The 26988-nt window shown below is 40.1% G+C and overlaps 1 protein-coding gene across 1 annotated transcript in view; it reads right to left on the bottom strand.

Annotated features, from left to right (window-relative positions):
• Positions 1-24176, bottom strand: part of znrf1 (zinc and ring finger 1) — a 183506-nt gene extending 159330 nt beyond the window's left edge. Inside the window, exons 1-2 of the mRNA XM_048605990.1 lie at positions 23771-24176; positions 23495-23704 (exon numbers count right to left, since the gene is read on the bottom strand). Coding sequence (XP_048461947.1) covers positions 23495-23704; positions 23771-24011 — 451 coding nt within the window. The 5' untranslated portion in view covers positions 24012-24176. The remainder of the gene's footprint in view (positions 1-23494; positions 23705-23770) is intronic.
• Positions 24177-26988: the final 2812 nt, after the last annotated feature.

Genomic DNA, 26988 nt, shown 5'->3' on the forward strand with positions numbered 1-26988 from the left:
GGGGAGTGTGGAGCGGACAAGGGACTCATGGAGAGAGTGGTCCCTCCGGAAAGCTGATAAAGGGTGGGGAGGGAAAACTGTCTTTGGTAGTGGGGTCAGATTGTAGATGGCTGAAGTGCCGGATGATGATGCGTTGGATCCGGAGGTTGGTGGGATGGTACGTGAGGACAAGGGGAATTCTGTTTTGGTTGTTATTGCGGGGAGGGTGTGTGAGGAATGAGTTGCCGGAAATGCGAGAGACACGGTTGAGGGCGTTTTCAACCACCGTGGGGGGAAGTTGCGGTCCTTGAAAAACGAGGACATCGGGGATGTCTGGGAGTGGAACGCCTCATCTCGGGAGCAGATGCGGCAGAGGGGAAGGAATTGGGAATAGAGGGTGGCATTTTTGCAGGAAGGTGGGGGAAAGGAGGTGTATTCTAGGTAGCTGTGGGAGTCGGTAGACTTGAAATGGATATCGGTTTCCAGGTGGTTGCCAGAGAGGTCCAGGAGGGAGAGAGAGGTATCAGAGATGGTCCAGGTGAACTTAAGGTCAGGGTGGAAGGTGTTAGTGAAGTGGATGAACTGTTTGAGCTCCTCGTGGAAGCATGAGACAGCGCCGATACAGTCATCGATGTAACGGAGGAAGAGGTGGGGAATAGGGCCAGGTGTAGCTCCGGAAGAGGGATTGTTCCAAGTATCCTACAAAGAGGCAGGCATAGCTTGGGCCCATGTGGGTACTCATGGCCACCCCCTTTGTCTGTAGGAAGTGGGAGGAATTAAAAGAGTAGTTGTTAAGGGTGAGGACGAGTTCAGCTAAGCAGATAAGGGTGTCAGTGAAGAGGGATTGGTCGGGCCTGCGGGACAAGAAGCACCAGAGGGCCTTTGTTCGCGACTGTTCGTGACCCTACTACCAAAGACATTTTTCCCTCCCCACCCTTATCTGCTTTCCGGAGGGACCACTCTCTCCATGACTCCCTTGTCCGCTCCACACTCCCCACCAGCCCCACCACCCCCGGCACTTTTCCCTGCAACCGCAGGAGGTGCTACACCTGCCCCTACACCTCCCCCCTCACCGCCATCCCAGGTCCCAAGAAGACCTTCCACATCAAACAGATGTTCACCTGCACATCTGCTAATGTGATATACTGTATCCGCTGTTCCCGATGTGGCCTCCTCGATATCGAAGAAACCAAGCGGAGGCTTGGGGACCACTTTGCGGAACACCTACGCTCGTTTCGCGACAAACAACTGCACCTCCCAGTCACGAACCATGTCAACTCCCCCTCCCACATGTCCATCCTGGGCCTCCTGCAGTGCCACAACAATGCCACCCGAAGGTTGCAGGAACAGCATCTCATATTTAGCTTGGGAACCCTGCAGCCCAACGGTATCAATGTGGACTTCACAAGCTTCAAAATCTCCCCTCCCCCTACCGCATCCCAAAACCAGCCCAGCTCATCCCTGCCTCCCTAACCTGTCCTTCCTCCCACCTATCCAGTCCTCCTACCTCAAGCCCCACCCCCATCTCCTACCTACTAGCCTCATCCTGCCTCCTTGACCTGTCCGTTCTCCCTGGACTGACCTATCTCCTCCCTACCTCCCCATCTACACTCACCTTTACTGGCTCCAACCCCGCCTCTTTGACCTGTCTGTCTCCTCTCCACCTATCTTCTCCTTTATCCATCTTCTATCCGCCTCCCCCTCTCTCCCTATTTATTTCAGAATCCCCTTCCCCTTCCCCCATTTCTGAAGAAGGGTCTAGACGTGAAACAACAGCTTTCCTGCTCCTCTGATGCTGCTTGGCCTGCTGTGCTCATCCAGCTCTACACCTTGATATCTCATGATCTCCTACACTATACATGTGCTACGATGCAATCTTCTAAAGCAAATCCTGCTGCAGTGGCAGTGAAAAGATTTTTATATGGAATCAATCTTTTTACTTCCATTCAATCAAATGTATATTAGAGCAACACAGCAGTATTTGTCGCTAAATTCGCTTCCTTTCCGAATTTACTGGTTGTTTTTAAACAAGAAGTCTACAAATTAGAGAATGAATGAAGCTTTAAAAGCGAAACAAGGATGAGCATTCTTGCCAGGCCAGTTTTTCATCAGGAATTTTTACAAAAACAATTAAGTCACAGTGAACAAAAGGATCAAAACTAACTGCCAGCATGTTATGAGAGACAGTGAGAGTGGGTGTGTGGGTGTGTGGGTGGTGGGGGGTGGCATTAGGAACTTAGTGGAATGACTCACCTAATCATTTGAGAATGTCCTGTTTCCATGTTAAACTGTTCGTAAATTTCTACGTAAAAAAACTTGAAGCTCTGGAAAAATTTCTGCTTAAGTTTTCAACTGTAACTGTGAATTAAAGGAAAGGGAGTGCCACAGAATCACAGTATATGACAAAGCTTATGCACAGACTCTACGGTCATTACATTTGAAGGTAGTTTCAAGATCACTTTGTTAACAATAGGAGAATATTCCCCACTGATTAAACAGCATTATCATCAACCAAACTCCAGCTGAAATATAACACATACATGATCTAAAGTGAAACATAATGCTCATGATTAAATGTTCTAACATAACTTGCTGCCAAAACAGTTAAAACAAACATGTTAACAGTCCTGTCGGTACCTAAAAAACAGTCATCAGTAAAATCATCACAGCTGATTATAGCCAGTGAAGTCTTACTGTGGGCTAACTCATCATTTTCCGCACAATCTGGGCAAACTAGAAATATGCAGTTAAGCAACATTTGAGGATTATATTTCATCACTAGTAACCAAATCACAAACAAAATATTGCACTCACATGACAATCCTGTCAGAACACTAACAGGTAAATATTCCCAAGTGATGAGCAAGTCTGTATTGGGTCCTTAGCTTCTCACCACATTTTTCAAAAAATTTTTTGAAGGAATACGGAGTTGCTCATCCATATTTGCTGATAACACCATACTAAATGGTGTAGACAGCATGAAATTGCAAAAAGGACACTGTCAAATTAAGTGAGTGGTCAAAACTGTGGCAACTTAAGCTAATTGAGATGTCACTCACTATAGACTGAAGATTAGAGTGTCGACAAATGGTGGGAAACTATATTCACAAAAGAGCAATGTTATTTTTGTGCCCTTGTACATAACTTACTAAAATTTTCAGGATAGACATAAAAATTAATCAAACAAGCTTAAGGCAATATTAGCCTTTATCACAAGGTGAATGGAATACAAAAATATAGATGTTTTGCTTCATTTGTATAGAACCTTGGTCAAACCTCATTTGGAGTACAGTACTCAGTTCTGGGCAACGCACCACAAGAAATATATATTTGCCTCAAAAGCAGAGCAGCATAGATTCAGTGAATAATAGAATGTTAACAGGTTAAATCATAAAGACAAGTCACATAAATATGGCTTAGAGTCCCTCAAGTATGGAAGTTTGAGAGTTTCTAATCTAAAAGGTAGATACAGACAATCTATTTACTCTGATCAGGGTATCAAGAAGAAGGCAGTTTAACGTTAAAATTAGAGGCAGGCCATTCAGGGGTAAAATCTGAACTCCCTTCTTCAAACAAAGGAAAATGCAAATCTGAAACCCTCTTACCAAAAGGCTGTGGTCAACTGAAACTTTCAAGAAAAATACTGATTTGCTTTACCATGGAAGCTAGAGACCTGATATAAAAAACAAAGTGCTGGAAATTCAGAGAAAAACAGGAGTTAACATTTCAAGTGTGATGTGACTTGTATTTGTTTCCAAAGAGTCACAGCGGACTCAATATGTTAACTTAGTTTCTCTCTGCAAAGTTGGTGCCAGAACTACTGAATTTCCCAGGCACTTTTGATTTTCTATTACTGATAAACTTTTGTGAGGCGTCGAGAGTCAAGGTACAAATACAGGTTTAAGAGATTGGGAAGCAGATCAGCCATGATTTAAGTAAGTTTGAGAGTAACTATCTCATGTCTATTCTTAATTTCCTAACTCCACTACACATCCAAAGAAGTCCTTAGGGACTATTACATATGTGTGCTCCATTGCATTAAACAAGTTTAAAAAAACCCATTTTAAAGATTAGAATGGAAATCAGTATGACTAAATGAAAACAATCATTGCGACATGAAGGAATCAAATCAAGAAGCTTACCAAGAAGCAAGCAGGACATTGATTATCAAAAGAATCCATGAGGACTTGCTTATTCAGCCAAAGTTTCTTCAATCCAAAACCAAAATGACATGGATACCAGTAATCTGAAATCTAACATCAGCATTGCCATTGGATATCATACACAGGTCATTTAATCTGTTCCTGTGGAAATCTGAAAATCAGCACAGGAAACAGATACAGAAGTCAGGTGAGAACTATAATCCATTTATAGCTCATCACAGCAAAGATGAGAACGTTATGCAACTCACAGGATTTATGCAGCAGCTGCCTCCGGTCAGGCCATGTACAATAACAGATACAGTAACCTGCCAGACCCCTCTGTTGACATTTTACTAAATAAAATGGCAGGAACTTGGCTTCACATACAGTTTTCACAGCAGAAGCCATTCTGATTCCCCCACACTAATTTTACAGTATTTAAAATTGTAATCTTTCATGTGGATTCACAGTCACTGAATTATCAGAACACAAGATCATAGTTGCCAAATTTTACTGTACTCAATGACACTTCAGAAGATGAATTGTCTTTAAAAACAGAATATTCTTCTACTTATAACAGCACTAGCTCATGTAGATGATAGATGACAATATTCTCTTTCTTCTCCCCCTCATTTTATACCCCCAACATTTCCCTGCTGCATATCTCAAGACTGGACATCGATGAGGTGCTGGAGGCCATCAGAATTATATTCAACCACCATCTGTAACCTCGTGGCCCAGCATAGTCACCAACTCCATCACTACCGCCAATCCTGGTTCAAAGAAGTGTTGGGGAGGGCATACCAGGAACGGCATCAGTCGGACCTAAAAACAAGGTGTCAACCTGGCGAAGCCAGGACAATCTGCATGCCATACAACATAAGCAGCAAATGACAGACAAAGTTCAGATATTTCATAACCTATCAAATCTAAGTTCCATAGTTCTTCTACATTCAGTTGTGAATGGAGGTGGATTAAACAATTCATTGGAGGAGGCAGTTCGACAAACATCCCCATCCTCAATAATGGGAGAACCCAGCAAAACAGAAACATAGAAGATAGGAGCAGGAGGCAGCCATTCAGCCCTTCGAGTCTGCTCCACAATTCTTCACAATCATGGCTCATCGTCCAACTCACCACTCTTTGGTGCTGAAATGTCTCCTCATCTCTTGTCCGAAATTGTCTACCTCAAATCCTCATACTGTGACCCTTGGTTCTGGACACACCCACCATCAGGAACATCCTCCCTGCATCTACCCTGTCCAGTCCTGTTAGAATTTTGAACAAAAACAAAGTTGCTGGAAAAGCTCAGCAGGTCTGGTAGCATCTGTGAAGGAAAAACAGAATTAACATTTCGGGTCCGGTGACCCTTCCTCAGAACGTTATTCCTCAGCCAATTAAAGAGACAGAGACAGAAAGGCTTGGGGACAGCTTTGTAGAGCACCTGCACTCTGTTTGTGACCAACGACAACACCTTCCAGTCACAAACCACTTCGACTCCCCCTCCCACTCCCTGGGTGACATGTCCATCCTGGGCTTCCTCCAGTGTCACAACAATGCCATCTGGAAACTGGAGAAGCAGCATCTCATATTCCGCCTTGGGAGTCTACAACCCAATGGTCTCAATGTGGACTTTACCAGTGTCAACATCTCCCCACCCCCGGCCTCATCCCATGACCAACCCTCCCTCTCATCCCTGTCTCCTTGACCTGTCCGTCTTCTCTCCCACCTATCCGCTCCTCCCACCTCACTGACCAATCCCCACCACTGCCTAGCTGTACTCACCTATCGCCATCCTACCTACCTTCCCCAGCCCCTCTCATCCCCACCTCCTTGACTTGTCCATCTTCTCTCTGACCTATCCACTTCTACCACCTACCTTCCCCAGCCCCACTCCTCCTCTCTCTCTAATTATTTCAGAGCTTCCTTCCCCTCCCCCATTTCTGAACAAGGGTCTTGACCAGAAACGTCAGCTTTCCTGCTCCTCTGATGCTGCCTGGCCTGCTGTGTTCCTCCAGCTCCACACTGTGTTATCTCTGACTCCAGCATCGGCAGTTCTTACTATCTCTGATGTCATTAGTATGATGTTTTAATCAACAAAATAGGCTTGAGTCTTCAATTCCAGACCTTTACAGCCAGAATGTAGCTCTCCAGAGCCTTTATCATGGCTACCTATCAAGCTTGAGAAAGTCAAATCTCAGAAGTATAAAACCTCAAAGCTAAAACATTCCTAAAACTTTTTTTAAGGAGCACTATAAAAATGTCTTTGGAAGCCCCAGCAAAATTTAAGTGAATGGAAATCATTGGAAATCTTCTCACTGATTGGAGTCGTACCTAGCCCAAAGGAAAATGGTTACTGAAGAAAATCAAATCAACTCAGTCCAGGACACCTAGGATTTCCTCGACCCAAAACATCTTCAGTTGCTTCATTGAGGACCTTTTCTTCATCATAAGGTTAGAAGTCAGGATGATTGTCAATGACTGCATAATTTACAAGGTACAAGTCAGGAGTATGACAGAATACTCCCTCCACTTACCTGGATGTGTGCAGCTCCACAACACTTGAGCTCAACACCATTCAGGACAAGGCAAGCCATTTGATCCTCACCCTATCTCCCACCGAAGCACTATGGGAGTTATGTGTAGCATAGATGGACTGCACTCATCTATGTTCCTTCAATAGTGCCTTTCGAACTCACAACTTCGACACAGGAGAATATCACCACCTGCAAGATCCCCCTCAAACAACATACCATCCTGACTTGAAACTATATCACACCTTTTTCATTGCCAATGTGTCACAAACTTGGAATCCCCCCCTAATAGCACTTTAAATGTACCTACACCAGATGGACTCCAGCAGTTCAAAAAGGCTGCTACATACCACCTTCACAAGGGCAGTTAGGATGTACAACAGAAGATGGCATGACCTGCAAAACTGCCAGCAAATGAAAGGATTAAAATAAAAAGACCAAAGGCATATTTAGCGATTTCACCTTTATAGCAGTCTATTATGGCTAGCCAAATATAATTGGTCTCTGAATGGATTTCCACAGACCAAATGGTCACAAAAATCTAAAGACAAAATTACAGATTAGTGAGTTAGTTTATTTCCAAAGAATTCTTCATGAAAAGGAAACCTACAGACTGCCCATCAGAGCATTCAAATGCCTCTAAAATAACTCCAGCCTACTCCATAAAATTATTCCAGCTATTAATCACCAAAAATTTTTTTTTAAATTACACAATGGTCTACATCCCAGTCTTTGTATGTGTGTGAAAATAGAGGAGCAGTTATGCTGATCTGATTTCTTTGCACAGGCATGCAAAAACATCAGTAACATTTTTAGTACTTTTCTATATTTTCACTCCCAGAATGTGGGCATTACAAACAAGGCTAGCTGTTATTGTCTATCACTAATGGCTTTGGAGAAGATGATGGTAAACTGTCTTTCTGAACATATACTGTAATGACAGAGTTGGAGTGTGCACCATTGCTCTCATGTCCTATGACTGAACTGGTCACAACATAAATTTAAATGTTTCACCCAGTTATCAATATGGGCAATTATACACTTCATCAATATTAGGCTTAGAATAAAAAGATCAACCATGTATCTTCAAATGAACAACAAAATTACCAAGACTTATTCGACAAAGACACAAAGTTGATTAACCGTGAAAGCATCTGCCCTTCTAAATAACTTCACACATATATGCCTATTAAAGTAAAAAAAAATGCTCTGCAGAGATTAATTTTCAAAAAGTATTCCAGCAAATTAATTTTTGAAAGAAAAAATGGTTAAGGTATGAAATGTCCAGGATTCCTTTCAGTTGGTGTCTGCACTGAAACAGGTCATTTTCTTCAATTGGTCTGTGTCATTTCAAATTTTTGTATATAATAGGAAAACCGGTAAACTTCTGACATAGTAATTACATCCTCCCACCAATACTGTAGTGAACAAGAATATACAATTCTGGTATGACATAATTGGTTCTGCTACAGAAAATATAAGTGTGGACATAGAAAGTTTTAACAGAATAGGGTATGGGAGAAAGATTTGACAGGTATTTTAAAAATCTTAATATTTATTTTACAAATTGTAGTTGCCAACATCTACTTATCTTGCATTTATAACAATTCCAGGAGTCTTCTATAGTAATATTCATGCCAGATAAGCGCTGAGAAATGACCATCTCCAACAAGCCAGAATTTAACTATCATCCCTCGATTTTAAATGAATCCCTCACTATCAACATTCTGTGGTTGCCACTGACCAGAAACTGAAATTGACCAAGCATGTAAAAACTGTGGTTACAGAGGCTAGGAATTCTACGGTGAGTAATTCACCTCCTGACTCCCCAAAGGCTAGTAACCATCTACAAGGCACAAGTCAGGAAGTGATGGAATACACTATGGATGAATGCAGTTCCAACAACACTCAAGAAGCTTGACACCATCCATTGCAAAGCAACCTGATTGATTGGAACCTCAGAAACCACCTTCAACAGCAACACACAGTGACAGCAGTCTGGACCATTGAAAAGATGCACTGCAGTAGCTCACCAAGGCTTCTTCAACAGCACTTTCCAAGTCTGTAATCTCTACTGTTATTGGCAACAGATCTATGGGAACACAATCACCTGCAAGTTTCCCTCCAAGTCACACCCATACTGACTTGGAACTAAATGACCATTCCTTCATTAACAGATCAATATCCTGGATCTTCCAAATAAAAACCAAAAGAACTGCGGATGTTGTAAATCAGGAACAAAAACAAAGTTGCTGGAAAAGCTCAACAGGTCTGGCAGCATCTGTGGAGGAGAAAACAGAGTTAACGTTTCGGGTCAGGTGGCCCTTCCTCAGAACTGAATTCCTGGATCTTCCAGGATAACACCACTGTGGGTATCCTTACACTGCAAGGACTGCAGTGGTTCAACAGGGCAGCTCGCCACCACTTCCTCCAGGGCAATTAGGGTTGGGTAATATTTGGTCTAGAAAGCAATGCCCACATCATGTGAACAAATAAATCAAATGACATTTGCTGATTATACAGGGAGCATAATTAAGTGGTTTAATAATTTGGCATACTATGAAGTAAATAAAAGTGAAAGCACGGGCCTACACCCGAGGTCAAGGAAGGGAAAATTTCCAAACTGTCACGTGGTCAGGCAGTTCAGAGACAGGGCCATGTTGCCTTCATGGGGATGAGTGCTCTGACAGGCTTGCACATGATTACAATAATGACAACCAGAAAGCAACAGAGTCTCTCCTCTCTACATCATTAAACCAGACCATAGCAAGGAGTCAACAACCACAGGAAAACAAAAAGGCTATCATTGTAAAGTCTGTCATGCAAAGAGAAACAAAAGTATTAAAAAGAAAAGAAAGAGGCTTTATAAATATAAACAGCATAAATAAAGAACTTAAATGTAATTGAAGGAAGTTCAGCAAGTCTGATAATTGGTCCATTTACTAAGTTATCAACTATCACCTAAATATCAGTTGCAAAAAACTTGAGATATTGCACTTCAGCGTAAATTCACATTTCATGTTTCGAAGCAAACATGTGGTGCACTGGCCTTACTCCCACTGAGAATGGAGTTTGGATTACTGATGCTCATAGCGACAGTCTGGCAGCTAACAGAAAGAGAAAGGAGACTCATCATCCCTCACGGCTGCGTTTGGAAGCCAACTTACAGTTAACAGTGTGTAAAAAAAAACATTTAAGCCACCAAATGCCCTTCGTGGGGCCATGCGCATATATAGCAAACTGAAACTGGAACAAGCTGAAGATAACTGGAGTCTGATGAGAAATTTATATTTATAAACAAAATTCACTGTCTTCAGAGAAACACACAATTTTGCAGCAGGTCTATTCTAAAAAAACATACTGCGTAAAGTTTCTGGGATACATGCAGTTCAGTGTATCAAAACAAACTTTTTCCATCAGTACCTAGTTAGAGTGGAATCAAATTATGACATACATTTGTATATTAAAATGGGTACAACTTTATCCCAAGGTAATTTAGAGTACTTCAAAGAAGTTAGAAGAAAAATGCAACCTTTAAAATACATTGATATTCAGAGATGTGTATTTATTACACAAGTAGATGTTAATTATTCCTAGTATGCTATTTCATAAACGCGTTCCAATTAGATGAGAAAAAGCAAATTAGATTTGGCAACTTCATCTAACTTCAGAAAGCACTATTATAGAAGACATACCATGAGAAAGCTGCCTAGGATTCACCCATTCTCTAAATAAAAAGGTATGCTTAGCTCACAAAGGATGGTGAGTGAAGGGAACAACTAATTATCTTTGGTATTTAAAAATAATTCATAAAACAATATTATTGCAGAAAATTTTCAGAATAAAATACTTTTGAAATGAGAGCAAAAATCTTTAACTCATTGTAACTTTCTAATCTCCTTCAAAGTAATTAAACTTAATAAATCTGAACAGATTAGTCTGTCTTGTAATTCTTAAAATTAATAACATTAAAATAAATCTGAAGCCTCAAACAATATCAGGATACTTTTCAAATGGCTATCCTCAGTAAAATGTCAGTATCCAAAAAGTGTGTTCTAAAAGCATTCTTTGTACATTAAATGTAGTCCTTTAATTAATACTGGATTGCTTCCCCGGTCTTCTGAAGATGCTGACTCCTATTTTGAAGATTCCAACAGGCTGCAGTGCTTAACCAGTGATAACCTTCATGCTTGACCCTAAACAGGGAGCATCAGCAAGTTTATTTGAAAGTAGAAACATTTTCACAACCAAGCCTGAGCCTGCCCTTACCTGACCAAGTATATATAGGCACACTTTACTGCTGGATAACTGGCAGACTTCCTCACTCCCTAGGCCACCAGAACTAAAAGAGCAGTTAAAGCTTCCCTGGGTTCAGCTGAAGAGGGGGGCCTGGATTAAAACTGTAACCTTCTGCTTTATAAGATTTAGCAGCACAGTGAACGTTTTCCCAACTGAGCCAGAGGTACATACTCTGGGAGTGCAATCTCTAGAAGAATAGATTGTTGCAACTTTATTTCCATGCAAATTAACAGATGAAATTATCATAAGTACCGTGATCCATAAGACTTCACCAAAGCTGCATTATTCTTCTGGGCATGTTAAAGTACTTGTTGCAATCTATATTTATAAAACAAACAACTGCTGTCTGAAGAGAAATTCAATTTTGCTTTTAACTCTGAAAACAAATATTAACTATTTCACTGTAATAAAAAAAAACAAATGCTTTTTTTTAAAATCACGGTATTACTCCACAGAAGGAAGCGATCCTATTCATTGCACATGAGCTGACTTTCCACCGTGTAGTCACACTTCCATGCTCCACACTTCTTTAAATGCCCTCTCAAAACATTTATCAATTAAAATAAAAGCAAAATACTGTGAATGCCGGAGGTCTAGATCTAAAGTAAAAACCAAGTGATTATTTACTTGTCTTTCAAAACCTGCTATTCATTTTCATCACTGACCCTGGTAGGACATTCCAAATCCTAATAAGCTTACGAAAAAAAATCATAACTTCTCCCTCAATTCTTTTCATCATATGTTTATGCCCTCTAGTTGTCAACAATTTCTTGGAAATACTATTTTCAATCTCTACCCCTTCCCCCGTATTTTTCCATATTCCCATTCTTCAACCACATCTGTAATCCATTCTTAAATTTTTTTTTAAAATTATGTTCTTGGTCTAAACTGCTCCCATTTAACCTTATTTCAATGGCCCATTAGCATGAGAAACAATATCTTATTATAGGCTCATTCCATTTTAAATTTAAACACCTCAATAAAATTGCATACATTTTAATATTAAAAGCCCATATTTTTCAACTTTCTCCCCAAATTAATTCCAGACCGCAACCCAATGAATCTGCATTATATGCACTTCAATGTTTCAACATTCTTCCTATAATGTAGAGCTCAAAGCTGCTTACAGTCCTCCATCTGCAATCTTGGTAAATGTCTATAGCAATTCATGATTACATCATGGATCTTACAAAACTCAGGATTCCATAAACTCCCCTAAAGGTTTTAAGGAATTAAGAGTGTGAGAGAATTCCAGTGGGCTCTGTCATATACCATCTTATAAAATTAGTTCACATTTTAAACAATTACCAAGACTGAGTGTAACTGAACTGAAAAATTACGTTAATAAAAACCTGAGCCATGTTGTTGCCATTTTACCTCCAAGGATAACAACATAACTCCTCACACTGATGGGCTTAGTAATTCAAATACTCCACAAACCTAACTGGAGTATACTAAAATGTAATTTAACTGAAACGTTAATAGGATTTGATAGTTTCCCCATTTCTTTTCAATTTCCTTTGGCAGGGAAATTCAAGATTTTGGAAAGAACATTTTAAAGATAGAGCTAAATCATTTTTTTAAATAAAAGAACAGCAAAAATTTGGAATTCTCATCCATTAAAAAAAACCCTGCAAGTATTGGGACAACAGAAGCTTTCAAGACGGAGATAGAGTATTATTGAACAAGCACATGGAGCAAAGACAGGGAAAATACAGAGTTGAGATGATGATCAGCATTATCTAATTGAATAGTTTCTGTTCTGAACAAAACAGTATTTAAACTAAATTAGTGTTAGGAGCTTAAATAAGAATGCAAATGTTAAATTCACACTAAGCATATTCATGTCTATACACAGGAGCATGTCTATACACATGTTCAAAATCTTCCAATGGTACAGTGAGAGTAATCAAAGTTCAAGATTTTTTTTTTTTTAAAAAGCTCAATTATTTGGCACAATCATCATCTTACAACAGAGGTGTGGTTTGACAAAGTAACCTGATGAGTGATTTCCTTGAGCTTCAAGCATCAACATAAATTTGCCACGGTCAGCTATGAAATGCACAAAAATGCAATAATCATTGTGAAAAGGTTTACAAAGACCTATTCCCATTCTTTATAAAATAAGGTTATTGAAATTAAATTGATATATTTAGGCACACAACAGAAAATCTTGTAATCAACAAGTATTCCCTTAAATAACACAAGTTGTGGCAGTCAAAGTAGACTGTTGAGCCCTATAAGTCTGCTCCACCATTCAAAAAGATAATGGCTGATCTGATGATCCTCAACTTTACTTTTCTGCCTTTTCCCTCTAACCTCTGATTCCCTTACTGGTTAAAAATCTGTCTATTTCAGCCTTGCATATACTTAATAACCCACCCTTGACAGCCCTCTGCAGTGAAGAATTCTAAAGAGCGAGAAAGAGAGAGAGAGAGAAACTTCCTCACTTCTGTCTCAAAAAAATGCAACCCCTTATTCTGAGATTATGCCCTCTGGTCCTAGACTCTCCCACAAGGGGAAATTCGTGTATCAGTTAAAACAGCTGCAACAGCTACAATTATGAGCCGTTATTTTCATTACTATGTTCCTATTGTATGTGATCATAATTTATGGCAAGGCTTTTGACATCTCCTAATCCATGTTGATTATTTGCATTAATTTCCAGGCAGGTCAACTGTATTAATATGACACATACTGCTCATAACGACATCCAATAGTGCAGTCTAGACATCATAGTGCATTTATTGATTACTTATTTCATGACTTTGATATTCTGCCGTTATTGATGCAATGGGTGACCAAATTCATGGAAAAAACATGTGCCTGATTTACAGCATTTATATTGTAACTTGTAAGGCCAACCATAGCATTATGTTTAATCTCACTAGTCATGGTATCTATTCAGCTTCACAAATGGACATGCACACATCTTTTGTAGCATTCAGCCTCCATGGCAGAAATTGTTTGGATCAATCTCTGCGAATGTTTAATCTGCAAAACTGTTTATTAATTTTAACAATTTCCTAAAATTAGTCTGCAACAGTTTACATTTGTTCCATGACCATCCCATTACTGCTCAGCAATACATTTCTTGGAACTTTGCTTCTCGCCTTTCCCAACAAAAGCTTTTGCTATTGCCAATGCTTCTAAGGAACTTAAATCCTTGAAGCTAAGCAATGTAGAGCTGAATTTGAAACAAATTTTAAAATCAGCAATTCCTTTAATTGAATTGCTGAGATAATAATAAATGCCAATCTATAGCAATTTATATAATTTTTTGAACAAATTACACACAAAGAGGACAACAAATGACACTTTATTGCTTTGTTGAAAACAAAAAGTAATGGCAAAAATTCAAATATGTTATCGTAACCTCCAGTAATGGTGCTGATTTCTGAGAACTCATCTGCTATTTAAGGGCAAAGAGTTTTCACCTAAAAATTGATTGTACAAAGTGCTAAACCAAGCACTTAATTGAAAATAATCCACCAATTGAACTTTAAATATTAACTACTTCACAAAATGATCAGATTTTTATCATTCAAACAGTAACTAAATCCAAACCTTTTTAAACACGCATAAATGTTTATATTCATGTTATACAAATTATTATTGTTCAATATGACGCAGCTAATCTATCTTTCTTCACATATGGAAGTTACATTTCTCTAAACTACTCCTAACTTCTTAAATTAACTACTTACACTTGTTTCTACACACAATTGAAAAACAAAAGATCATGTGTTCTGTAGGTATTTAGGTTAAGGGTCATTTTACTGGGTCACTATTTTCAGGATATAATCTAAAGTTCAATATTGTTCCATTGCCCAACCACTAGATAATGTGCATAGGAAATTCAGTACTGCACTAAAATTCACATAGTTCAACAATCCAGACAATCACAAAGTACTATTTTCACTGTCCTATTAGATGGAGTTATATTCTAATCAAAAGCTAGGAATGGTGCAATCATATCCATCCTGTCCCAAGCACCACAGATGCAGAGATATTAATTAGAAATATTTTGTAATGAAACATTTTAGGAGATTGTTTACATAGTAAACAGTTTTGCAGATTAAAAGTTTGCAGAGATTGATCCAAATAATTTCTGCCATGGAGGCAGAATGCTACAATGTTGCCAAAAACTATTCAGCATAATCCTTGGAAAATAAACATCTGAGATAAGTACATACAAATACAGTGCATCCCCATTAATCTGAGGTTGCTTCATTCAAATTCTGCTTAAAAGAGCTACTAAACTATTTTAATATCTTTCAGTTGCTGAATTCAAATTAATTGAAAATAATAATCTGAAATATCAGGATTAGACTATATAGTGTACTGGCAAGCAAATCAGTGTAATTATTCATATTCCTAGTCTTATATTGTAAGGGGTGAAGAACTAATAATTTTAGACCTTTCAAATAATAAAGTCAATCTTCCACTGCTAATTTTTTTATCTTAATTGACAATAATGTTACACATCAGAAACATCCTCTAATGCAAAAACTATACCCAGCAAAAGCAGGTTTTGGTACTTCTAACCAGTCAAACAAAGTAAGCCTCCTGGTGCCATAATTCATGCAGGTGAGCACAGTAGAGCACTATAGCAATATCCAACAGCAGGTACCTTCCTCCTGCTTCATTTGTTCTACAGAAGTTTCTAATTCAGGTGCGTTGAGTATACACATCTTTATTGATACAAAGGGAGGCATTGAGCAAAATATGGAAAGCTATCCAAACCAAAGTCAACGCATTGCCAAATGCCACACCCCTCCACATTGTGAAACTAATTTTGTGTTAAAGTATTTCAATCATCTCATGACCATAAAACTTAATGCTGCTCAAGACATTACAATGTTGCAATTTATCTTCCATTACCCAACTAAAACTTTTTTAAAAACCAAAAGCATAGTGCTTTTAATGCTAATAATTAAAACAATGATAGCAAAGGACTTGCAAATAATTCATTATTTACCATATGGTCAAGCTCTTTTTTTTTTTAAAAGTTATCAATTAATTTACAAATGTAACTGTTCCAATCCTAACAGAATCAGTGTTTGTGTAATATAACTTACTTAAAAGCTCCTGGCTCAAGACAAACAGACAATATTAATTTCCTTGCTTAATTAAATTAATAAACCTGTTGGACTATAACCTGGTGTCATGTGACTTCTGACCTTGTCCACCCCAGTCTAACACCAGCACCGCCACATCAAGACAAAATTAAGAAAGAGAACAAAAAGTCAACGATGTTCCCATTCCTTTCGTGCAGCATGCAGAAACTGCACATAGGTATCCTGCAAAATCAAGGCAGTGCTGGCAGCCATAATCTCCTTCTCAGGGGAAAGATGGTGGCAGTGATTCTCCCACTGGTCTGCCAGTGGAGCCACAGAAGCCCCAAGAGAACAGCAGAAACACCACTAGAGTACAATGGAGGGTAGCAGGTGCACTCTAGCAGGAAAAGGGCACGTGGGGAAGTAATGCAGGATAACATAGAAACAGTAAAACATTAAACCTAACCTCTTGGCTTTAATGCTCCCTCACTGATATTCTCATCTAATCACCAATTCTAGTCGTAACAATTTACATGGTATGCATATCGTGCAGATATTAAACTAGCAAGCTCAGTAGACAAATGGATTTAAAGCCTTCAGGTTCACTGCAAAGATCTGAAGATTAATTATTCTGCAGTTTCTATTTTGCAGCTTATTCAGGTAAGTGGATTTTAGATTCATTTCCTAAACTTCAGTCACAGCCCAGGAGGACTTCCATCAATGCCCTAGAAGCAGTACACTTTGATAACTTATTTCAGTGCTAGTGGAGACTTCTCTTTGCCTGACCCAGGAGTACTGCCAATATAAGGGCTTATTTTTTTTAAAAAAAATCAGGTCAAGAAGGAACTAAGGCTGGGAATTGGTGAATTACCCACAAAGCTTGATGCTAACAATGATAAAACTTACATTTCTACCAACTTCAGGAAATAAGAAAAAACAACAGAACTGGAAGTTGAAAACTGACTGACATAAACTATTGAAACATAGCTGTTATTGCAACTATACCAAGCTCATTTATCATTCTGATTCACATTAAAGAGGATTTTAACATGGAAAGTAACGTTCTTTTACATAAGAACACAGAGGTAAAACATTAAGAGTACAACAGTTTTTTAAAATTGGCAGTAACTAAAAGTTAACTCTTAGAAACATTCCTTTTACAACAAAAACTAAATTCTTTATTGTAAATAAATATTAACTTGTGGTCAGCAATGACAAATATCACCAAATTAACCAGTGGCAGAGTTTTTAAAACTATCTATAATAGTCAGTATGAAGGGAAATAATAAATATTGTGTTATGAAATAGTAAGTTCACTGTTAATCTCAGTTTTTTTTTAAATTGTAACAGTAACAAAAGAAATGCAAATCCCGGATGGTGCTGAGAATCACAAAATAAAAGAATCCAATTCTAAAATTAAAACTAGCAACAACAAACCTACTGTTCCACAAAAATCCAATGGAAGGACTGAGTGTGCAAAGATTTAAAAGAAGCAGTTGTCAGACCCAAAGTAGTTCAGGTTCTGCCATCTGTGGAGCTATAAATTTACATTCTTCACTAGTTGTTCAGCACTGTTCCACAAAAGTCAGCACTATTCCTCAAGGATTGTTCAACATTTCAAATGTTTTAGGCTATTAAAAATTGTGAAGGTTTCTTCCAGTACTCCTTTAAATTGAACTTCATGCTCAAGATTGTAATTTCCATCATTTTTAAGTCATGTAAAGGCCATGTGTAATGACTATTGTTCTAACCACAATGCAATGATGGTGGCTTCCTTTTACAGTCAGCTGCTTATTTTCCATGACAAAATATTGACTTCCATTGCATCAAGCACGAATATTTATAATTTCCTACAAAGAATAAAGTATCAAGGTCATCTAGGTTGAATAAAGTTTATTTCACCTGATATTGCTGTAATCTCAAGCTAATTCAGACACAGTTAAAACATATTTCAGTTCACAGATCAAACCTTTTTCTTAAGTTATAGTTGTGGACTAGAACCAACAAAATGTTTGTTTCAAAACAGAAAACAATTCTAATCTTTAGACTCACCATTTCCTGTAACCAAGTGGTATATCTAATAAGTTTGTAAATAAAGAAGTAAAGCCAAGGCCCACAAAGGTTGAAAAGAGTATCAGAGAGGACAAAGTAAATTGAGGGTTGGTAATTAAGAACTCATATTTATTTTGAATTTAAAAATGATAAAAAGCATCGCAGATTGGTTTACGGAGGCATACCGGGCAATTTCACTAAATTTAACTTTGACAAATCACAATAAAAGACACAGCACGGGAAATAACAAATTCTATAGTTTTGAGGTACTACAAAATAATTTGTTAAAGTTGAAAATGGTAGATGGGGGGGCGGGGAAGAAGATGTGTAGAGTAGAATAGTTTATAGCAGGAAAAATAATCAGAGAAACATTACAGTTGATCAGACAGTGAGAACATGCAAAAACAGGGAACACGCACAGACAAGAGCAGAAAGATAGTTCTTGAAAGGGAAGAGAAAAATTATATAGTTGAGAGGGGAAATGTCCATCAGTTGTCAAGTTTTTTTCCTGTCCAAGCTTAAAAGTTATTGGAGTAACCTATCCAGCTAATGTCTTTGCTCAGATTTTCAACCATTTATAGGTTTTATCTTGAGGGGGAAAACAATGGTATAGCATGAAAAATGAAACTGAGTTTTGTGAACATAGCTTTGGTAAAGGAGGTGTGCAAGTTCCCTTTGGAATCACATTAGGCCGAGGATAAGCATGTAAACACAGTGTCAAAGCCATAAAATAGTTGATGGTTCAACTTACAAAAGTTGAAAGCCTTTGTTTTCAATAAAAAAAAATTCAGTCTGCAGAATGTCACGTCTTTCAGCTTCTATTTGGCCTTAGACATATTCTCCACTGTTCCCTACAATCCCAAACAATGCATTGATACATTGCTCAGACCATCTTATATCAGCTGGTGACAATTTAATTTTTCATATAATGTTAATTAATTTGGCAAGTCAATCAGAACAGTTTCTTTTCATCAAGATGGAGATTCATTGTAGGCAACCCCAACTTTACAACGTAAGTCACGTCTATAATTATTATCCTTAGGAATTTCCACTGTAGTTTTGTTCTTTTCTGGGTTTTATTTTTTAATTGTTCTGTTAGTATTCTAATAACTTACAGCTCCAAAATCCTCCAAACAAATTAAAAACAGGATTTTATAATGGTGTCAAACTGTTCTGGCAAAAAAAAAAGGCACATTCACTATTACATTATGGTTGTAGGAATGCTCTTGCGCTATTAAAGCACATTATTTGCCATATTTCTCCCACTTATTCCAGTGTCTTCCCAAACAAAAAACACCCTGGCTCACAAGGCTTGAGAGCCAAAACACAAACTTACCCCAACAACCCCTAACAAAGTTGAAATTTGCCTTCAATTTAATTTCACACTCCCTCTACAAGTAGCAGCCACTTTGAGCTAACCATCATATTTGACACTGAACCTCATGTAGCTGATAGCTGGATTCTAACTATACTCCTATATTACAGTTTCCTTGTGCATGAATCACAAAAAAAATGCTATGCAAGTGCAACAGGTAATTAAGAAGGCAAATGAAATATTGTCCTTCATTGCTAGAGGGATAGAATTCAAAAATAGGGAGGTTATGCTGCAGCTGTATAGGGTACTGGTGAAGCCATACCGGGAGTACTGTGCACAGTTTTGGTCTCCTTACTTGAGAAAGGATGTACTGGCAGTACTTACTTGAGAAAGGGTGTGCAGAGGAGATTCACTAGGTTGATTCCAGAGTTCAGAGGGTTGGTTTAAGGAGAGTTGGAGTAGACTGGGACCAAACCCATTGGACTTTAGAGGAATGAGGGGGGATCTTATAGAAACATATAAAATTATTAAGGGAATAGGTAAGACAGAAGCAGGGAGGCTGTTTACATTTGCTGGTGAAACTAGAGTTAGGGGGATTCACCTCAAAATAAGGAGGAGCAGATTTTGGGCTGAGTTGAGGATGAACTTCTTCATCCAAAGGGTTATGACTTTGTGGAATTCCCTGCCCAGTGAAGCAGTTGAGGTTACCTCATTGAATGCTTTTAAAGACAAAGATAGATTTTTAAACAATAGAGGAATTAAGGGTTATGGTGAGTGGACGGGTAAGTGGAAGTGAGCCCACAAAAAGATCAGCCATGATCTTATTGAATGGCAGGGCAGGCTCAATGGGCCAGATGGCCTACTTCTGCTCCTATGTTCTTATGTACAACTGTGACTACATTTCAAAAGTATTTTATTGGCCGTAAACTGCTTTGAGTGGTCATGAAAAGCACTATATAAATACAATGCTTTTTTTTTTAATTCACAAAGCTGCAGAAGCATATCAATAGCATACTAGCCTTTACAACTTAGCATTAATGCTATTTTCCGCTGCCTTAATTGTGTTAGTATGTTTTTCAGCATCCCAAAACACACAATATTCTTTGATTCAAGTTAGCACATCTCACTTAGTCTGCTCCGCATCACAACACTGGAAATGGTCAAAAGAGACTCATTAGTAACTTGTTGACTTGAAGTTTTAGTTTAGTCTTCCTTGAAATGAAGAGGCAATTCATGCCCCCTTCCCCTTCTGGCCCAGTAGAAATACAGCTGACCCAGTGGCAACACACTGGTATAATCCATTGCCTGATTTGTCACAACATGCAGATCTCAACTCTAAAGGCTAAACTCCAATTTAGTCTGCTTGGTAGTAGGTGACCAAACTATACAAGGTTAAGCTACAGCTTAGTATTTTTCTTTACATTAAAAAGGCATATAAAAACAAAAGTAGTAGAGCTGGATGAACACAGCAGGCCAAGCAGCATCAGAGGAGCAGGAAGGCTGATGTTTCCTTCCTGCATGAAGAAGTTCTGAAGAAGCGTCTCGGCCCGAAATGTCAGCCTTCCTGCTCCTCCGATGCTGCTTGGCCTGCTGTGTTCATCCAGCTCTACACCTTGTTATCTCAGATTCTCCAGCATCTGCAGTTCCTACTATCTCAATAAAAACAAAATGCTGTCCTCACTTTTTCAAGATTACTTCCTGGTCAACATCAAGAGCACTGCCAAATAAAACAAAGTACTGTATAGCAATTACTCCCGAAATACAGATCATTTCTCCATTTCCTACTCAGAGTGCAAAACTATGAAATAGGTCTCTGATTTGCAGATCTACAAAACACGGTCTAAATCACTTTTCCCACAAAACCAACACTTCATCTGCCTTACTGCTGGAATAAATAAAGCCATTCTTTTTGTCTGCCTTTGGCACCTTCATGCGTTTGGTCTCAACCCAGCTGGTCTTTTTACAACCCATCTCAATCTAACAAGGTGCTGCACCATGGCATATAGCTGATTCAAGCACAGCATCTTTCCCAATGCACACTATCCCAAGGCCACTTTTTCCTCCTTTTTATAAGCATACCCAGTGCCTTCCATAATTTTGCTCTACTGCCACCAAAACCCTGTTCCATCACCTCACAGTGAAGCTGTTGACTTGCTCACCGAGCTGGCATGAACGAGAACAAGCCAGCTCAGCAAGCAAGCCAACAATCTCACCCACAATCCGAGCTACAAGTCTTTGCTAAAGCCTTAAACCTCACAGTGAAATTTTACTAACATCTTTTGGGCCAGTACTCCCCTCTCAACTTTCTACAACTTGGTACTCATTCAATACTCAGCACCCATTCTCATCACCAAGTCACACAGTAACATTATGTAATGCTCTCAAAAGTTTCAGTGATATTATGTCCTCCAAGAAATTATCATTTCTCATCCTCACTTTCAAATCTCTAACTGACTTTCATCACCTTCTCAGTGACCTCATCCATGCATTTGTAACTCCTCCAAAACAAAGATTTGGTCCAGCCTTTGTTCTCCATTGTCTCCAATTCATTTGGTCAACCTGATCGTCTGCAACTTCTGCCTACTTCCAAAACCCAAGTGGTTCTGACCACTCTTCTACTCATTCATACTAACCATCTGGTATACTTTTTTCTTCCACATCTAAAGTATCAACTCCTCTCCAACCCATCGACAGTGCGCACAAATACACTACTGCTCCCAATAATGCTGAGTAATTGAAGTCAATCTGCCTTCAATGACATACTTATCAAAATATGGTTCCAATTAAGCAAGATATCATACTGTAACATCACAAGCAATGTTTACATAACACAATATTTTGTCCCCAACCATAAACAGAATTATCATTTTACTGATAAAAGATTTATTCTAAAGCCTACTTTTTGGGAACATGACAAAGGACCATTGGACCTGACAGAGGGAAAATGTTTTCCCTTCTGTACCAGATGGGAGAAATTTCTGTGTTAATCCAATCTGTTTTTGGATTATTTGCAACTTTGAATATTTATTCCATCAGAATTCTTGCCTGTTGGCTTCAAAATACTAACTATGCTGTTTATTCATTCAGGATTGTGAACATTAACAGGTCCTGGCTTTTGGAATGGCAAAAACCCAGTATCAGAAAGGATAGCAGTACTAACATCTTTCTCCTATAGCTCCACCTAAAAAAAAGTGAATATCTATTGTTACAACCAAAAACTTTGTGTAAACAATAATTCTGATTTAATTATAAATGTGGAATTATTGAACAATAAAAATTTCATTGAACTCGTTAAAGGCTTTGCTTAGTGGGAGGCAGTGTAAAAAGGCAGAGAAAATCAAAAATTTAAGAGAATTAACTATTTTAAACTGAATGAACTTATTTTTCAGTACTGGCAATAACGAGTGACAATAGTGTTAGTATTAACAGTAATCAAGGGTAGCTTTGATAGCCCTATCCTGGTGAAATCAGAACACTAGTTACTAATGATGCACTGTGTATTACCCAATAAGGAGGGAGCACTGGGACAGCCATGTTAGCTTTCTTCTATCCTGAAATATACCATTTATAATGTCAACAAATATAATATGTATTATGCAGTTGAGGATTGTTATTATTATGCATTAATATTGTAACTAATACGACTATAAAACAGAAGAGAATGATTATTGCAAACACTGAAAGCACTAAGTACTGCAATATTTATTAAATTTGTAACAAATGATAATAAGCCATCATAATAAGTATTAATAATATATTAACTGTTGTTAGCACCAATTACTGATGAATTAACCGGCAAACAAAGATCAGAAACGGTGATACTAATGGACGACTATGACTTCTGATAATCAGGTGGTACCAGCAATTACGTTAGCTTCATCTTCCCCGCATTAAATAAAATGACAACCGAAGGAAATTTCACATGATATCAACCGATGGGGGCAACAGGCAAAAATGACCAGATATCAGCCAGCGTCGGGGGTGCAGCAGGGTGGTTAATTGGGGCGGATTATGAAGTGGACTGGTCGCTGATTGCTCATTAATGGAAGGATACTGGGTAGTGACAGACTAGGGTTAGTGGTTGAGTTGGTTGCTGATTAGGGGTACACTCACCGCTGTGTGTGTTGAACCAGCGTGGCGCCGCCAGGTGAAGCGGCAACGAGTCGGACAGTGAGGCCGCTCTCGAGCCCAGGTAGAGCTGCAGTTCCCGGGCGCCCGGGCCTCCTCCTCCTCCCGTCTCCCGGTAACCGTTACCGGCCGAGTCGGGACCTCCACCTCCTCCGTTACTGTGCTCCACACCATCGGTCGCCCTGCCGATGCCGCCTCCTCCTCCTCCTCCAGCCCGGCTCCCTCCCCCTCCTCCTCCTCCTCCTCCTCCTCCACCACTACCGTACAGCCCGAAAGGATGAGCCGGTTCCATAGCGGCCACGCTGCTAACCGAGCGAGTCCTGAGCCCCATGGCGGGGCCTCCTCCTCCTCCACGACTACCACCACCACCTCCTCCAGCGGCGGTGCCGGCAGCGGACGCCCGGTAATGGCCGTAGTGAGCGGCGTGGACGGCGCTGTCGTCGCTCGAGACGCCGGGGAAAGCGGTCCGGGAGCGGGCCGCCGTGCTCTGCTTCCCTCCCATGGGCGGCCGGCGGTATAATCAACCCTCCCCTGGAGGCTGTGTCTGTCTGTGTGTGTGTGTGTGTGTGTGTGTGTGAGGGAAAGTAGGGGTGGGGGGGGGAAAGGTGGTAGTTAATCTACCGTCGACCCCCCCCCAAACCTGAGGTGGGGGGGGGGGTTTAACCGCCGCCCGGTCTCACACGAGCGCTCCGGCCGCGGCCATTCTTCCTCCCTCACGGACTGGACTGGACTGGATTGGACTGAGGTGGTGGTGGTGGTGGTGGTGGTGGTGGTGGGGGGGGGGGGGAAGGAGGTGATTATTTTTTTTGGAGGGTGGTGAAGGGAAGCTGCTGTCTAACCCAGGCGGTCTCCAACTTCAACTTCTGCTTTATCGGCCATCTTCTTCTGTTCTAAACCCCCACCCACCCCAACAAACTCCCGGGAGAGCCCCCCCCCCGCCCCTTCCCACCCCGCCCCCCTCGACCCGCTCCCTATCCCTCCCGCACCAGCCCGCTCCCGTTAGCCCAGGTGAGAGCACGGCGCATGAGCAGTTCGTGCTGCCAGCAAAGCCCCCTCCAGTCAGTCACTCACTTCACTCCACTCACTGTCTTGTCTGGCTATCACTGTTCTCTACACTTTGATACAAGCAGGATGTGGCATACAGGAAGCAACAGTTTCTTCCCCCCCACTAGGTATTATCCTTTTTTTTGCATTTGACCAGCTTCTCCTGTTCCTCCCCCAACAAGTCTGCATCTCATTGGCAGGTATTTCCCAACACTCGTTTTGCACCAGGATAGCTTGTTTCTTTTTTTTTTCTCTCTCTCTCGATGTTGTTTGGGTGTCTTGTCTGTCAACTCACTCGTGATGACATTTCTCACCCCAGTCGAAATGTCAAGGTTAGGCAACGACAGACATGAGATCCCTATCACATTTCCCGCAGTCTTCGTATTGGTTATTTCTTACCCCCACACGCACGCACGGAAAAAACAATTCAAATCTTGTCTGGCCAGAGTTCTGAAAAGCAAGGAAATGAGGTTTATTTCAAGGAAAGGCGTTTGTTTTAAAACTTTTTCGCGACCCTCCATTAAACAAAGCAGTTTGTCTTGTTCGGATACAGCTAGCCCACCAGGATGCCCGGAGCTGTCTTTGGTATAGTAAGCAGCATTGACAGATGGTTTATTTTGTCAGTGCTCCGGGCAATCCAACATATGAAGAGGTAGTATACGGACAGCTTTCCAACTGGGTGGAAATGAGGGGAGCTCACTGAATTACGCTTGTGTGTTAATTGGCGTCACTCTTCCAGGAGTACGTCCGGAGTTAGTAGTCAGTCGAGACCGGCTCAGTGGGAAAGTGCATTCACCTTTAGAAAGATTGGTACTAGCGCCAGTCACAAGAGATGTCCCGCGAGCCTGGAGGTGGAGGAAAACCGGTCTAAACAATGACCACTGTACTTTTCAACCACATTGTTCACAGGATGTTCATCGTCTTATTTCAAAGAAAGCAGTAAAACAATCGGCCAGTAGCAGCCCCAAGTGAGCGTGAGGTGCCCCATGCGCAACCCAAGAATTTTTAAACAGAAACAGAAATTTCTGGAAAAACAGCAGAGTTAACGTTTCGAGCCCAGTGACCCTTCTTCTGAACAAAACTGCTTAATCTGATTCACACTGGCAGAGAATTGCTTGCCATTTGCTTTTCCCCTCCACAGCACGTCCCTGGCTTCATACATCATTGTAACAAAACATTCTCCAGAACCTCGGAATGTAAGAATTGCCAAATAAGACACTGGTACCTCAACCTCACTAATCCCATCTGGGGTGAATTGGGGCCAGCATGTAGTAACTGTTCTATGTAAACGCACGGTGTTACAATGATGTACGCCCCACAGAGGGACGAGTACGAATTGTATTCCTTCTCCGCCCGATACAATTAAATCCCAGGGAGAATCCTGGCCAACAGATCATGGATTAATTGATATTGTACTAGATTGCACGAAACGAATCTAGCTGTTTATTCTCAAAATGCAAAATCTGTGACGATGTACGCATTAAAAAGAACCTTTAACTTTTTTGCCAGGCGTGTTTTGTTTTCAGCAAACAAAAATTGCTGGAGACCACACCGGGTCAAGACAGTATCCATGGAGAGAAAGCAAGCTAACGTTTCAAGTATGGGTGGCTTTTTTTTTGTTTTCAGTACAGATTACAACATCTGCAGTAATTTGCTCCTACACTTTTTTTTCTGTCTGGTTGACTGCAATATTTGTGATGACATTTACAACACGCTCTTGGAGGAAGGACGCCATTCGCAATAAACTGTTTATGGAAAGTCCTCAGTCATGAACTTTTTCAATTTATCATGGGACCAAATGGAGAAATCCATACCTATTTATTGTGACGCTACTTTTTTTTTGAAAAAAGCTGATTGGAAACTCATTTCATCTAGTGCAAAGCCAACCATTTCTGTTTTCATCTTTTTAAAGAAAGCAACAAGAGGAAGTATATATTTCTGGCCACCTGAAATGAGACGCAAAATGCACAGCGGGTCAGTAGGTATCTGTGGAGAGATGAGCCAGCTTAGAGTTATAGAGTCATACAGCACGGAAACAGACCTTTTACCCAACTCATTCATGCCGACCTGGTTTGTTGTTTCAACCCCCCACCCAGGCCGCGCAGGACTGTGGAGATCGCCCTGCTGCTCTGTACAGAAGCTGTCTGGCACATTCAAGGCCGGGCCCATTTTTACTGAGCTTGGTCCCGGAAGTTAGTTTGACTTCGACTGCAGGAAGTCTAACTTTTGTCGAGATAAATAATTATAACGGGTTCCAAAATTGACATTCAAGCCGGCGGTGGTTTGGGAATTGATGGATGGAAATTTCAACCCAATCTTTCCATTCCATAGGGTTCGGGTTTGGTGGGAGTTTTGTACTTCAGCCTGCTGCGTCCTCCATTTTATCCCATCATAGGTAACAATCATAGAGCTGCTCTTTTGACACGATCAGCCCC

This window comes from Rhincodon typus, chromosome 15 (assembly GCF_021869965.1).
Source record: "Rhincodon typus isolate 14 chromosome 15, sRhiTyp1.1, whole genome shotgun sequence".
NCBI classification, from domain to species: Eukaryota; Metazoa; Chordata; class Chondrichthyes; order Orectolobiformes; family Rhincodontidae; genus Rhincodon; species Rhincodon typus.